Source organism: Diadema setosum, chromosome 14 (assembly GCF_964275005.1).
Source record: "Diadema setosum chromosome 14, eeDiaSeto1, whole genome shotgun sequence".
Classification (NCBI taxonomy): Eukaryota; Metazoa; Echinodermata; class Echinoidea; order Diadematoida; family Diadematidae; genus Diadema; species Diadema setosum.
In genome coordinates this window covers 109,426-123,692 of record NC_092698.1, presented here as the reverse complement: position 1 = coordinate 123,692, position 14,267 = coordinate 109,426, and the positions used below count along the sequence as shown (strand labels likewise).

Genomic DNA, 14,267 nt, shown 5'->3' with positions numbered 1-14,267 from the left:
GAGTGAATCGCAGAGATTGCCTGCAGAACACTAGTAGGAGGCCCGTAGCTGCCGCAAGTCGCAAGCAGTTGATCCACTTGAAGTACGTAAGTTGCCTGTGAATCTATGCAGATCAAATTCCTTTAGAAGGATTCCTTCACCAAGTTGTCAGCCCTCATTCACCGCCCATGCGCCTGACACGCAGGTCACATGAAAATGCACTTAAGACGAACGTAAGTAGCATGGGTCTGACCAGCATGTAGGACGCACATGAAACTCGCCCAAAGCCTTGTCCGCCCGCAAAAATTGTCCTGCATGCAGGAAAATCCCCACACGTAACAAGCCCGCGTAGCTTGCCCGGAAAGGTGACAGGGCCTCAACTTGACTGCGGGAAAATGGGACTTGCGTGCGCATCTCCGGGTAACTACAGGCGAGATTCATACTAGGTATTGTCATGTGCAGGTTATCTGCAGGGACCTTTCCTCTGCTCTTTTCCAAGGTTGTTTCGAATAACCATCGCTCTGTAAATACTCAAAAGAGCTAACATTAGAATCTCATTGGCTCAATTGCTCTCTGTATTCACATATATTTTTGAGGGAAATTTGTGTCCATACATTGCTAAAAACGACATTTGCGTGTACTTTGAAGTCAAATTTGTGTTGAAAGTACGGCGGATACAACTTTTTCATGCATTTTACTATTCGAAAATGATATCTTCCTTTCAATGGCCGTTAACTCAAAATGTTTTTTTTTTTATATGACTTTGTTTAGAAATTTTGCTGTAACTTGAAAATGCTTCAATAATTTCTTCCCATATGCGGTACACTTATGCAGAAGGACATGCTTATCGAGCTTTCTGAAATTATGGGCTTTTGTTTGTAAGTTATTGAGAGCTGATTGGATAGTACTGGTAGCCATTGCAACAGGATTTTTTTTTTTTTTTTTACATTTTAATCATTAACTAGAAATGTCGCTATGGCGACTGATGCCTCCGCCATAATGCATGATTCTCCCAATAGGCGTATAGTACAATGTCTTCACAATGTGTGATCCATGACAGTTTCACATAACTGGCAAAATATTGAAATGACATGTTTGTCAGAAATGTCTTGAACTGGGTTTGCTATAATTTTCTAAGAGTGCAGGTACACATATTTGGGGAATTTTGGGGAAGTTTATGCATTGAGTAATTTCCAAGGTATGAAGAAAGAGTGTGATGATGGTACAAAATAGATTTTTTTTTTTTTTTTTTTTGGGGGGGGGGGCATTAAAACCTGGCCTTTGACCCTTAACCTTTGACCTTCTGGCTGGAAATTTCCCGGAGAATCTCCATTAGGTAATGCATGTATTAAGTTTTGAAACTAATAATACAAGCATTGCATATACCAGTATATGAGGGAAATAGTAAAATTTTGAGGAGTTGACCTTGACCTTTGACCCCTGACTATTGACCCATGACCCCTAAATTCCCTAGATAATCCCTGCCAGACAGTACATGCATATGTACCAAATTCCACGAAGATACATTGAACCATTTGCAAGAAAAGTGATATTGCAACATTTTCACCTAACCTTTGACCTTTTGACCTTTGACCTTATGACATGAAACTCTCTCTGGAGAATCTTTACGCAGTAGTACATGTCCACACCAAGTTTCAAGAAAATACCTTTGGGCATTGCATAGATATGGGGGAAATTGCAACATTTGTAGCATTTGACCTTGACCTTTTGACATTTGACCTCTTGCCAATGTCACTAAAATCTACTCAACTAATTGTCCCATCATACATCATCCTTGGACCAAGTTTGGTGAAAGCTGCTTCATCCAGTTTTGAGTTATCACGTACAGATAAATTTTAGGATTTGACCTTGATCTTTGACCTTTGACCTCTGTCCGATTTCACTGAAAAAGTAATCAAGTAATTGTCCCATCATACATCATCCTCTAACAAAGTTTGGTGAAATTTGCTCCATCCAGTCTTGAGTTATCGCGTAAACGGATACAATTTCATGATTTGACCTTGACCTTTGACCTTTAGCCGATTTCACCCAAAATCTAATCAAATAATTGCCCCATCATACTTCATACTTGGACCAAGTTTGGTAAAATTCCAGTAAATATTACTCAAGTTATCGCGTAAACGAAAGCAGACGTGCGGACGGGTGGACGGACGTACGTACGGACGGACGGACAACCCGAAAACATAATGCCTCCGGCACCACTTCGTGGCGGAGGCATAAAAACATTAGCTTTTTTTCATTGCATCTATCAAAAAATATGAACAAAAATACCAAAGTTTGCAGCAGTAGGCATTTTGGGGTTACCAATCACCTGTAGGCATCTGGTTACCGTGGTAACCATGCACAATATTAACTTACAATGTAGCCTATTGTATTGCTGACATCTCTAGTAACATGTACATATGCTTTAATGGAGTTTTGATGAATTCTTCATGAAGTAATATTTATGCAAAAATTGTAATTATTTTGTCATTTTATAGCGACGAGCGTCATCGGCCATAGTCTAGTTTCTAGCCATTTTTATTTCGTCTTTATTTCTCTCTTGCACCTTGTGTATGTGCAGAAGCCCGCTGGCCCATACCCAGTGATTGCGACGCCAAAAAAACAAAAAAAAAAAAAACAAAAAAACAAAAAAAAAAAACGGTTCGGGCATCAGACGTAATAAATACATCTAGAAACTATACTACACCGACCCCAGCTTGGCATGAAAAGTAAGGTTGCAGGCAAAAAAAAAAAACTCTCGTTTGTCGAAGAAAAAGTCTGCATGCGCTAAGACTACTTTGCGCACCACTAGCACTGGTGCCTAGCGCCTGTAGCAGTGTTGCGTGTAGTAGTCTTGGCATGCGCAGACCCTTTTCAAACAATAAGCACTTGTCGCAACTAAAATGGCCAGTAAAATTTTATTGATACCACAATTTAGCATCACATACTACCTAGGGGTGTTCCAGAGGGTCCAACCGACCACCCCATGCAGTCAAACCTTTTCTGCTGGTTGGGTTGAACAAAGTCATTTTTTCTGGGTCCCTGCGCCTTGACTATGGTCATTGAAATGCCACACACATAACTTACATGGCTACATCCATGCAAACAAGCGATGTAAAAAGTCACGGTGAGGTTTCAAGGAAGTGTGTACATGTATATGCGCGCGCACATAATTGCAAGTGTTCTAACGTGTGTGTGCATGTGTGTGTGTGCAAGTGTTATTGCATATTATGGAAGAATGTGTGTTGAGGTGGTTTATATGCATTATGAGGATTTGTTGCGTGTTTGTTGGTGTTTGTTTATAAATACATATGTATGTATCTATTTGTGGTGTGCATATGGCAGTTCGCTTGTGCTAAAATCAACAAACGGTTGCGAAATTATTTACGGCGTGTCAAATTTATTCGCTCATGCATAAAGTATGCCAAACTTATTCTGGTACAAAGAATATAGTGATATGGAAGTTGAAGTTAATACTGATGGAAGAATATAAATACAGTGAAAAAAAAAAAATGAAAGACAGATAACATTTAGGGTGGGTGCCTTCCTCGTGTGCCTTTTCTCTCGGTCTTTCTCTCCTAGCCCGCCTCACCGCTGAAATTGACACACCCATACATTTTGAAATCAACGCTGCTGTGTGAATATAAACACGTGATCATACACGTTGAAGGCATTTCCAGTGCCACAGTAGCGCATGCTGCCGTCCAAAAAGTTAGTTCGCACAAACATCAAAACACAAACACAGACACATATATGCACACAGGCACACGTATACACAGACAAACAAACCACCACACATGCACAGTTTCCACATACACTTTGTATTATTATACTCCAAACACACACGCACACACACAGCTATGCGCAAGTTCACGCATACACAAGTCACATAATATGCACCTACAAATCATACACAGCACATACCATGCAGCCCCCACCCACACAGACACATGCACATAGCTTACCACCCACTCCACCCAACCATCCCAACCACACAATTCATAGTGCATGGCCGACGACGATTTGTGCAGCTACGCTTCAATTTGACAGCACAAATTGTCCCTATCGAGGTCAAAAATTAGGAACTGCACAAGCAGTAAAATTGGTCGCCAGGCGACAAATCATGGAGGGGCGACAATTTGTGCCGTAACACAGATTTTCAGGAAATGAAAAGTGGACTCTAAAGACACACCTAATTATAACACTGTTCTAAAACAAAAGTTTTCCAGATCAACTGCTAAAAACACATGTTCCTGTTTGTTTTATGATCCCAAATTTTTGCATAATGTAGAAGAGGACTCGCTCTTTCAGAAAAAGTCAAGATTGATTTAGGTTGACCCATTTCACCAATTTTCCGTCCTCACACAAAAGCAGTGTTTGCTAACTTTTTGTTCATTTTGTAATTCATGGTCACATTTACTTCTGGTAAAAAATCCATCATGGGGTTTTCAAAAAACCCTGAAAATGTGACCATTGGGCCCCATAATTGTTCTTGAACTTAAAGAGAAGATAACTTTAGCAGCAACAATATTTCAATCTTTACGAATACAAATAACAACATCTTAGTCAGTGTCCTTACCACTCTGTGTCTTTGAGTGACTGCTCGGTGGTTTCTACATAGTAATCAGGTGAATTCTGGTCCATATTCACCTTACCTACAAAAGCCCTTTGACCCAGTTCAACTGCATAGATGAAATGAAAATAGAACAGTAGATGCGGGGTATGAAAAAAAAAAAATTATTAAATTTGAGCAACAGAGATTCCAGAAAACTATTACATGGCATGTCTGACAGATAAGTACTAATCTTGTATGTCAGATAATAGACATCACACAAACAAATTAATCACTGTACCCAAAAGCACCAAGCAACATGAAGTGCTGAAGAAAATTAAGTCCTCCAGTACCAGAATTACCTGATGACTTGGGAGAAATGATGGCAACTGCCTCTGGCAATGACACATCAACAGGCAAACAAGTAAACTACATGTAGGACTCTTGGGCATCACTTCATATATACATGTACACTTCAATCAAATGATATTCATCAAAATCAGACCTGCAAAGATCACTAAGCTTAACAATGTAAGCAGTTTACAAGACAACATGAAGGTGGGGCTATGCCATGTGCTGGTAATGATACCTGGCACTCTAGTGCTTGTCAAACATATACAGACGTGGCATGTTAAGGTATAAACACTGCATAATTTCTTGTGCCCTGCGATAAGTCTACATGAATAATGAAACAGTCGTACATAGTGGACCACAGAGCATTTTATAGGAAAGGCCTGATATCACACAAATTGTGTCTGCTAATATTTCAACAACACTGCAAACACAATAACAACATAAATGTACCACATTCTCTCTCACTGATTTTTATAATTCAGAACTTAAACGATTATGGAGTTACCAACCAGACATGCTTACTGTACTTGAATGTCCGCAGTGACAGGAGAGACTTAATAAAAACATGTTTAAAATGGCCTCATTCAGCACACCTAAAAATATTATGCTCCCTAATAGTCATGCCAACTGTTATCAAAATGTTGACAGTAAACCCTTTAGACAGTATGAGAGAGAGAGAGAGAGAGAGACAGAAACAACAATTGAAAATTCCTGATATATCAGTCTATGAAACGAAATTATGGCACCTGCAATCTCAGCCAATTTCAGCGAAGCCTCCTTGTGAAGAGTTGCAAAATACAACGCTGTGGTAGTGCCGCTTGCCAAAGTTCGTTTCTGTGCAAGGATTTAAAAAGTCAGTGAAATTAAAGGGATAGTATAGTATTGGAATGAGGTGGGAAGTAAATTTTTTAAATTTTTGCACGATAATTAGAAACTACTTCATAAATGTTAAAAAGCATACAATTCTCAGAAGAATTCAAAGTTTATTTGATAAAAATCAGTTTTGAAATGGCTGAGATATCAAAAAACAATGACAGCAAAACAAAGCGATCCTAATGAAAAGTGGGTCACACCTTTCATTAGGATCACTTTATTCTAAATATCTCAAAAGGCCATTTGTAGGTCTCCTTTGACCTCCTTCCACCTGAAATCAGTACCTATGTGATGTAGACACCAAAATATCATTGGTCAACTCACCATTGTGACAGTGATGCATTTAAGTTCTATTCATGACTCTTTGCACAATGTCACTTCTATCTAAATCTTTAACCCTAAAAAGACTGGGGGGTGGGGGGGGGGAGGGTTGGGGCCCCCCTCGACATTTTTCACGATAACTCTGTAACGTTAATCTCGCGCCAAAATGTTTTATTACTTTTTTCTTTTAAGTCTTGCGCAACTTTTGAGGCCGAATTTGTGACGCCCAGGTACACAGTTCTGAAATCACGCAATATTTTGTAAGTGTATGTCAGACCCGAAATTGCTAAAAAACATGTACAAATCCAATGCAAATTCTGTTGCTGACCAAAATTCATAAAGGTACACTGTATCATTATTTTGGCTTCTACTGATCAAAAACAATTTAATGTTGTTTATGATTGGAATAGTGACGTCAATGATTTCCATCGAAAAAAAAAATAAAAAAACAGAAAGTCGAAAACAATGAAATACATAAGAAATTTAAAAAACAATAAAATACATAAGGGAAAAATTTTGATACTGCCTTTTTTGTATGTACATTCAGTCAGGATTCTACAGAGAGTACATGTACCTAGACCAAAAATTAGCAGTTTTGGACCTTTAATTACAGAATTACAGCCAGCTTTGAAAATTTAATGCATAAATGAGCATAATCAATTTACTAAAAATAAATTTGAATAATTGTGAAATAATTACCCATTCAGTTTTGTAGATAACCTTGTGGGGAACGCACATGCTAATTTTCATTGCGATCATGCTGTCAACGGCCAAGATCCCACGATCCAACTTAGGGTGTTAAAAATTACATTTTCGATACAGGAAAAACTTAACCCTAACTAGGCCGGGGGGGGGGGGGGGGGGGGGGGCCTCCGAGGCCCCCTCCCCCTTGACCTTCCGCGCGATGTATCGTTAACGCGAAAAGCTATCGCCGCGACGTTTCATGACTTTTTTCTTTCGAGTTTCCCGCATCTTTTGACACCAAATTTGCGATGCCGTGGCGCACGGTTCCAAAGTTGCGCATAAATATGTACGTGCATGTCAGACCAAAAATTGCTCAAAAACGTGAATTCATGTACAATTTCAATACAAACTGTGGTTGCAGGCAAATTTCATAAAAGCATAATTATTTGGGGGTTGTATTGATTAAAATCAATTAATAACATATTTTCTTGTTCGGAACAATGTCGCGGACAAGTTTCATTGAAAAAACAATGAAAAACATAAAGAAAAAACAAAGAAATACATAAGAAATAAAAAAGAAACAATAAAATACTTAAGAATTTTTTTCTGATGGCACAATTTTTTTCTGTTATATTTGCTCAGGACACTAAAAAGAATATTCAAACAAAAAATTTGCCCATTTTGAGCTTTATTTAATACTGATTTATACTAAATTGTCTGATTTCATGCATCATTATGCATAAATTAGCATAATTTAGCATAAATGATAATTTGTTTTAAATTTAACTTCGTAGTACTTTAGATTACATTTATAGGCAATGTGTGTGCCAATTTTCGTAGCAATCGTGCGGTCGACGGCCGAGATCTGGAGGGGGGACCTCCCGGCCTAGTTAGGGTTAATAGTCTTATGCTATGAAATTTAGTGTAGATGTAGATTATTGAAGATTCCATTTCTGCAAAAAAACTAAATCAACAAAAATAATGATCAAAATCCTTGAACCTCACCAAGGAGGGAATTTGCTCTTGCTACTTTTGCCTGAAACTGTTGTCGCGGGACACAAATGTTAAAAAGTATACAATTCTTAGAAGAATTCAAAGTTTATTTGATAAAAATCAGTTTTGAAATGGCTGAGATATCAAACAACAATGAAATCAAAACAAAACGACCCTAATGAAAAGTGGGTCACACTTTTCATTAGGATCACTTCATTCTAAATATCTCAAAAGGCCATTTGTAGATCTCCTTTGACCTCCTTCCACCTAAAATCAGTACCTATGTGATGTAGTCACCAAAATGTCATTGGTCAACTCACCATTGTGACAGTGATGCATTTAAGTTCTATTCATGACTCTTTGCACAATGTCACTTCTATTTAAAAAGACTAAAAAGACTGGGGGGGGGGGGGCTTTTTGGGCTCCCCCTCGATATTTTTCACGATAACCCTGTAACGATAATCTTGCGCTGCAACGTTTTATTACTATTTTTCTTTTAAGTCTTGCGCAACTTTTGAGACCACATTCGCGAGACCCGGGTACACGGTTCTGAAATCATGCAATATTTTGTAAGTGCATGTCAGACCCGAAATTGCTCAAAAACGTGATTTCATGTACAAATCCAATGCAAATTCTGTTGCTGACCAAAATTCATATTAAAGGTATTGAGCGATCATTATTTTTACTTTTACTGATCAAAATCAATTAATTTCATGTTGTTGTTTATGATCGGAATAGTTTTGCCAATGATTTCCATCAGAAAAAAAAACAATAAAAAACAGAAAGTCGAAAACAAGGAAATACATAAGAAATGAGAAAAATATATATATACAAGAAAATAATGCCTCCGGCCATTTCGTTGGTGGAGGCATAAAAAATTTGATACATCCTTTTTTTTAATGTACATTCATAAGAATCCTACAAAGAGTACCTAGACAAAAAATTAGCAGTTTTTGACCTTTAATCACAGATTTACAACCATTTTAAAAAAATTTAATGCATAAATTAGCATAATCAATATATCAAAAATAAATTTGAATAATTGTGAATTAATTACCTATTCAATTTGTAGATTACCTTGTGGGGAACGCGCGTGCGATTTTCATTGCGATCACGCGGTCAATGGCCAAGATCCTCCCTCCTCAGTCCTGCGAGGCATCAAAATAGCCCAGTCTTTTTAGGGTTAAGAATGCATAGCTGCTGAAACAGTAAGATTTTGTTAACTATGAAATTCTTCTCTGAACAATTGTACCTATGTGATGCAGACACGGTGTCCACATCACATAGGTAACTTTCACTTCATATCCATTTACTATAAAAAGGACTAATGAACCAAAATCATCTTTATCAAAAACTTGCATAATTGAAATTTTTCCATTTTTGGTTCATGCAAAATATATGCAGAGGAAAATTATAACATTTTGTTTTTTCATTCCTACTTATTAAAGTTTGATAGTGAATTTTAAGAGCACTTAGTGATACTACCCTGACATGTTCATCTCAGTATTTCATGAAAAATAAAGAAGTCAGTCTTGAAAACTGCATCACATTGAAATGCTATGTACATTATATTAACTTGTATTTCTGAGGACATAATGTTCTAATCAATTCATTTGTTTAGTCACAAATGGAGTTATGGATCAAAAGTTATGACCCATAATAGAAACGTGCCATCCATGCTTGTGACCTTTGACCTCGTGGTGTTCATCCACTCCCCAAGGGACATCTACCATCCAAGTTTGGTCACAAATGGAGTTATGGATCAAAAGTTATGTTCCATAATAGAAACGCGCCATAAAAACTTAACATTGGGCCCTAAAGTTCATTGACCCCTGCCTGTGGGCTTTGACCTTGACGTGACCTTCATATATGGCAAAATGTGAAACTTTGTATGACCCCTCTTCCCTCAAAGTTTGATTGCAACTGAAGCCCAGAGTAAAGAGTTATTATAGTTTTTGTAGCGTTACGGACAGACGACGGACAACGGATTGAAGGACGACGGACAGACAGACACCGCAGGCGATCCCTTAGTCTCCCCTCACCCACGGTGGGCTCGACAAAAATAGTGTCCCCATATAGGTATTCATGAATTTCAATATTTAGCCATAAACTCCAAAATGAAGTTTGTTGTTTGAAATTCACTTGAAATTAATAATTAGAATGACTAATGATTCCAAGGACTCAATTTGAGTTGAATAAACTCATGTTGAAATTTTGACCAAGATGCTATGTTATGTGCCCCAATGCAAGCCGATGGAAAGACACACATCACAAATTGCATTACGATACCTCAAATGGTTTTCACATCACCATAAACATGCTATCTGGCAAGTGATAATCTATTGTGGAGTTTACAAGGAAATGAAAATGGTAAAGTTAGACAATGAGTTCATATGGGTAGGTAATACCACTGAAATTAGTACATGATTTTTACATCTCCCAGCAGCATTCTTACATTTCCCGGTGAGAAATGTTTACATTTCTCTGTGTTTTTACAAAACTTGGCATTCTTACAAATCCCGGCCCCACATAGACACCTCCAAAACAACATTTCATGGTAGAGGCATTAAAAAAAGGGGAGGAAGACAATTACACACAAATAAAAAGAAACAACCAGAAAATTGAAGATTACAATTGACAGAGTCTTTGCCAGTTATTATAATGGTTAATTTGAATGCGTCAAGCTTAAAGGCACAATTTACCTTTTGCATATGAAACAAAAACCCAGCATTAGTGCTTTAAAATAGTTCTAAAATGTGATTTAGGGATAGAAACAACCACTGTAAAAATGTGAATCCGTGTAATCGATGTCAAGTGTTGTTAAATACACAAAATATAAACAATAGTTATAATAAAAATGTTTCCAGACTAAAGCGTAATACAGTTACGGTTTATTGAGAAAAACACTGATATCTCCTTATATTTTAGGCTTTATTGCAAAAATTTTATATGGTAGGATGTTTTATGATACAACAGACCTACACATATGAATCAAATGTGATATCTTGAACATTTTTGAAATCACTGCTCCCAAAGGTAAACTGGACCTTTAACAATTGACAAACATCTTACAACAACTCTCCTGTAGGCTTCTGATGCAAATTTGATGTCCTTGTATTGGGCTTCTACAGGAAAGGTGTACTTATTGAGCCAGTCGAGTAGAGGAAGGTCTAAAGCCGTGCCTGCATAGACATACTGTGGTGCATGGATGTGGGTATCAACCAGGCCAGGCATTAGAAACTGGCTGCAAGGTATGCACAAATTGTGAAAAAAAAAGTAAAAAAAAAAAGAGAAGTTAAAAACAATGATACATTGAGAGAAGTAAAAATTATCATTTTGACATGAAACATTAACAGTAACTTGACAACCAGATGCTGATTATTCATTTTTGTCCACCTTTTATGATATTCCACATGTTTGCAGTCTTCAATTACCAGAAAGACTTATGATTAGAGCATTTGCTTGGAACTACAAAGTTAGGGATAAAAGACCAAATTTCAGACCGAGTATTGCTTTTTTTCGTTAATTTGGACATTACAAAGTATGTTTGAAGAATGTGTAGGATAGACTATTGCAGAGATTATGCAAAAATGAGAATATTCTTCTCTAATTCAAACAAATTACAACAAACATTACAATTGTTACAACTTTGGAAAACTGTCCTTATCTTTTCCCATGTCAAGAAAGCCATTACTTTATTCTGTTGTTGTTGCAAGGAAAAGTACAATATCACTCAGCTGAACTTCATGGCTTGTTTATAAGCACAAACAGGGTATGCAATCATGGTTTTCTCACTTTTAACTGTTGTAACTTCTTATTAAAGAACGCACCAACTGACAAAAAAATTCACATGAGGCATACGTAGACATAAAAAATCACATGTGGTAATACAACAGATAATTTCCTCTCATTTACTGTTAATTACTGAAGATCAATTACTGTACCAAAAAGTCCCTCAAACCAATGCAATGCATGAAGCTAATTTCCTCTCATTTACTGTTAATTACCGAAGATTAATCACCAAAAAGTCCCCCCAACCCATATAATGTGTAAAACAAAATCTTGAGCAAAAACCCAACATTTCACTACTTTTAAATGTAAAATCAAGATTTGAGGTACAAATTCTAAGTCTACCTCTAAGTGTTTGGTATCAAATTGATGCATAAATTTGTTTGATTGTGTTTTTTTTTTCCTGCCATTGCTTGCATGCAATAAAAGAAAAAACAGTGGTCCTTTCTGCTGGAGAAAGTTAGAAGGTCCAAAGTCCTGTTATGATATCATAGGAGTATAATGCTTGCTTATTTCTGTGATATTGTGACCTTTTAACCCATGTTGTAAATGGAGAAACAGCTCATTTTACTGCTTTTCCTGAAAGTACTGAAGATACACTACAATGTAGTAGTGTGCAGTTTGCCAATGAAGGTTCGCCTAGTTTTGAGCCATCTTCAAACACTGAGGAAAATAAGTGCAGCCATTTTTAGTATTTTCATGAAGGTATATCCTAATTTGACAACTTTAGAGAATTTGTTTCTTTCTTGAATATCATTGGTTTTTTGCCCTGAATTGTACATTTGTAGTAATTTATTGTGTGAAAATTTGAGCAAATTTGAGCAATAAGAACTTACATTTTTATGTGACCCTGCACCTCAAAACAAACAAAAAGACGCCAGACAAGAGTTTTTAGTTAAGACCATATTCTGGAAGAGCAGACTTTAAGCTTTAAAATGATGTATAACTCAAATGAAATGGACTCTCCTAACCTATATAAATATTGGAAAGAAAGCACAAACTCAGGAAAAGTGTGAACTGAGAAAAGAGGCTCTGAAGTACAGTGTCTGTTCAAGCGCTTAATCTTTACCAAACCGTGCTGGCTGTGCGATGAATGGGACAAAAAACAGGAAGTAAACCACCAGTGTAACGACAATGAAGGAATTATCAAATTAAACTGAAATTAAGCATGCCTCATAAACACATTCTGTCCATAATTAATGCCAACTTTCAAAGCAGTAGCACTATCTTTTCAAAAGTTATTAGAGTTGAAAGTGAAGAGTGTGGACAAGGTTTTTCAGAAATGAAAAAGGGATTCTAAAGACACACCTAATCACACTATTCTACCAAAAATGTTCGAGATAAACAGCTAAAAAACCACACTTTCCTGTCCGTTTTATGATACCAAATTTTAGCATAATGTAAAAGAAGACCCACTCTTTCAGAAAATATGAAAAAGTCAAGTTCGGCTAGGTTGACCCATTTCACTTATTTTCAGTCCTCGCGCAAAATCAGTGTGTGCGACTTTATGTTCGTTTTGAGGTGCACGGTCACATATTAACAAATTACTATAAGAAAGAATAAGAATGATCCATGCCCACTTTCTACTGCATCAAGGTCATTATGATGAGTGTTTAGTGTCTTATTTCAATGTTTTTTTTCCTTTTTCAAAGGTATCATTTAAGCAAAAAACATAGTATTTTGGCTTAATACACCATTGTTTGAGTGTCACAGCTTGGATATCAACTCAAGTCGACATAAATCTCACATTCATTACTCCATCTGTGTTTACAAATATGTAGGAATAGATCTAAACACTAAGTGCACATGTATGAATACTCAAGGTAAAATTGCAAAGATAAATTTTTCATGAAAAATATCATATCTTTCAACACACCAGCCCTATTTTCATAACTTCTTAATAATGACCAGTATACAATGTATGTCTCTTACGTACATGTATTCCTGAAAGTTCCATCTCCTTCACTCTTTGGCAAAAGTGATATACATGTATTATTTTTAATATGAAAGTGGTTTTATATGAATTTAAAGTAATGCCTATGAAATTGATCACCAAAATATGACATTAATTCATACTTAGTGATATGTCATGGTTATGTGCTTATATCGTGGCAAATGAAAGGGGTATTTATCAGGAACATCTAACGGCAATATCAGTACGAAAAAAAAACCCACCAAATTTCTCTTTTTTAATCATTTTTACCATACATATTAGTCATTTTAATGTTATTTGACACCCTTAAGTAATTACAATGCTACATTGTAATCTATGTTCATTTTAATGTAAAAGTTTGACTCTTTTCTTTAACATGAAATGAATATTTGCACACTCCGCTAAAACAAACAGCAACTAGAAATGTCACTATGGTGACGGATATGCCTCCGCCATGATGCATGGTTCTCCTATAGGTCTATAGTACAATGTCTTGACAATGTGGGATGACAGTTTCACATAATCGGCAAAATATTGAAAAGACAGGTTTGTCACAAATGTGTTGAATGTTCACTTTCCTTGAATAAGGAAAAAGTGAAATTTAGCTCTTCCACTTGAGCTGTGACCTTTTGTAGTCTCCCCTTTTGGCATGAAACTTCCCTAAAATCTCTACTGGGTATAATACATGCATATATGTACATCAAGTTTGAAGAAAAATCCTGTTGGCATTGCATGAATATCAGGGAAATACCACGGTAGTGAAATTTTGAGGAGCTGACCATGACC

General features: G+C 36.6%; 1 protein-coding gene across 1 annotated transcript in view; it reads right to left on the bottom strand.

Moving 5' to 3' along the window:
- LOC140238367 (guanine deaminase-like) overlaps positions 1–14,267 on the bottom strand; it is an 85,329-nt gene that overhangs the window by 52,967 nt on the left and 18,095 nt on the right. The window contains exons 3-5 of the mRNA XM_072318300.1: positions 10,832–11,003; positions 5,635–5,722; positions 4,562–4,664 (exon numbers count right to left, since the gene is read on the bottom strand). Coding sequence (XP_072174401.1) covers positions 4,562–4,664; positions 5,635–5,722; positions 10,832–11,003 — 363 coding nt within the window. The remainder of the gene's footprint in view (positions 1–4,561; positions 4,665–5,634; positions 5,723–10,831; positions 11,004–14,267) is intronic.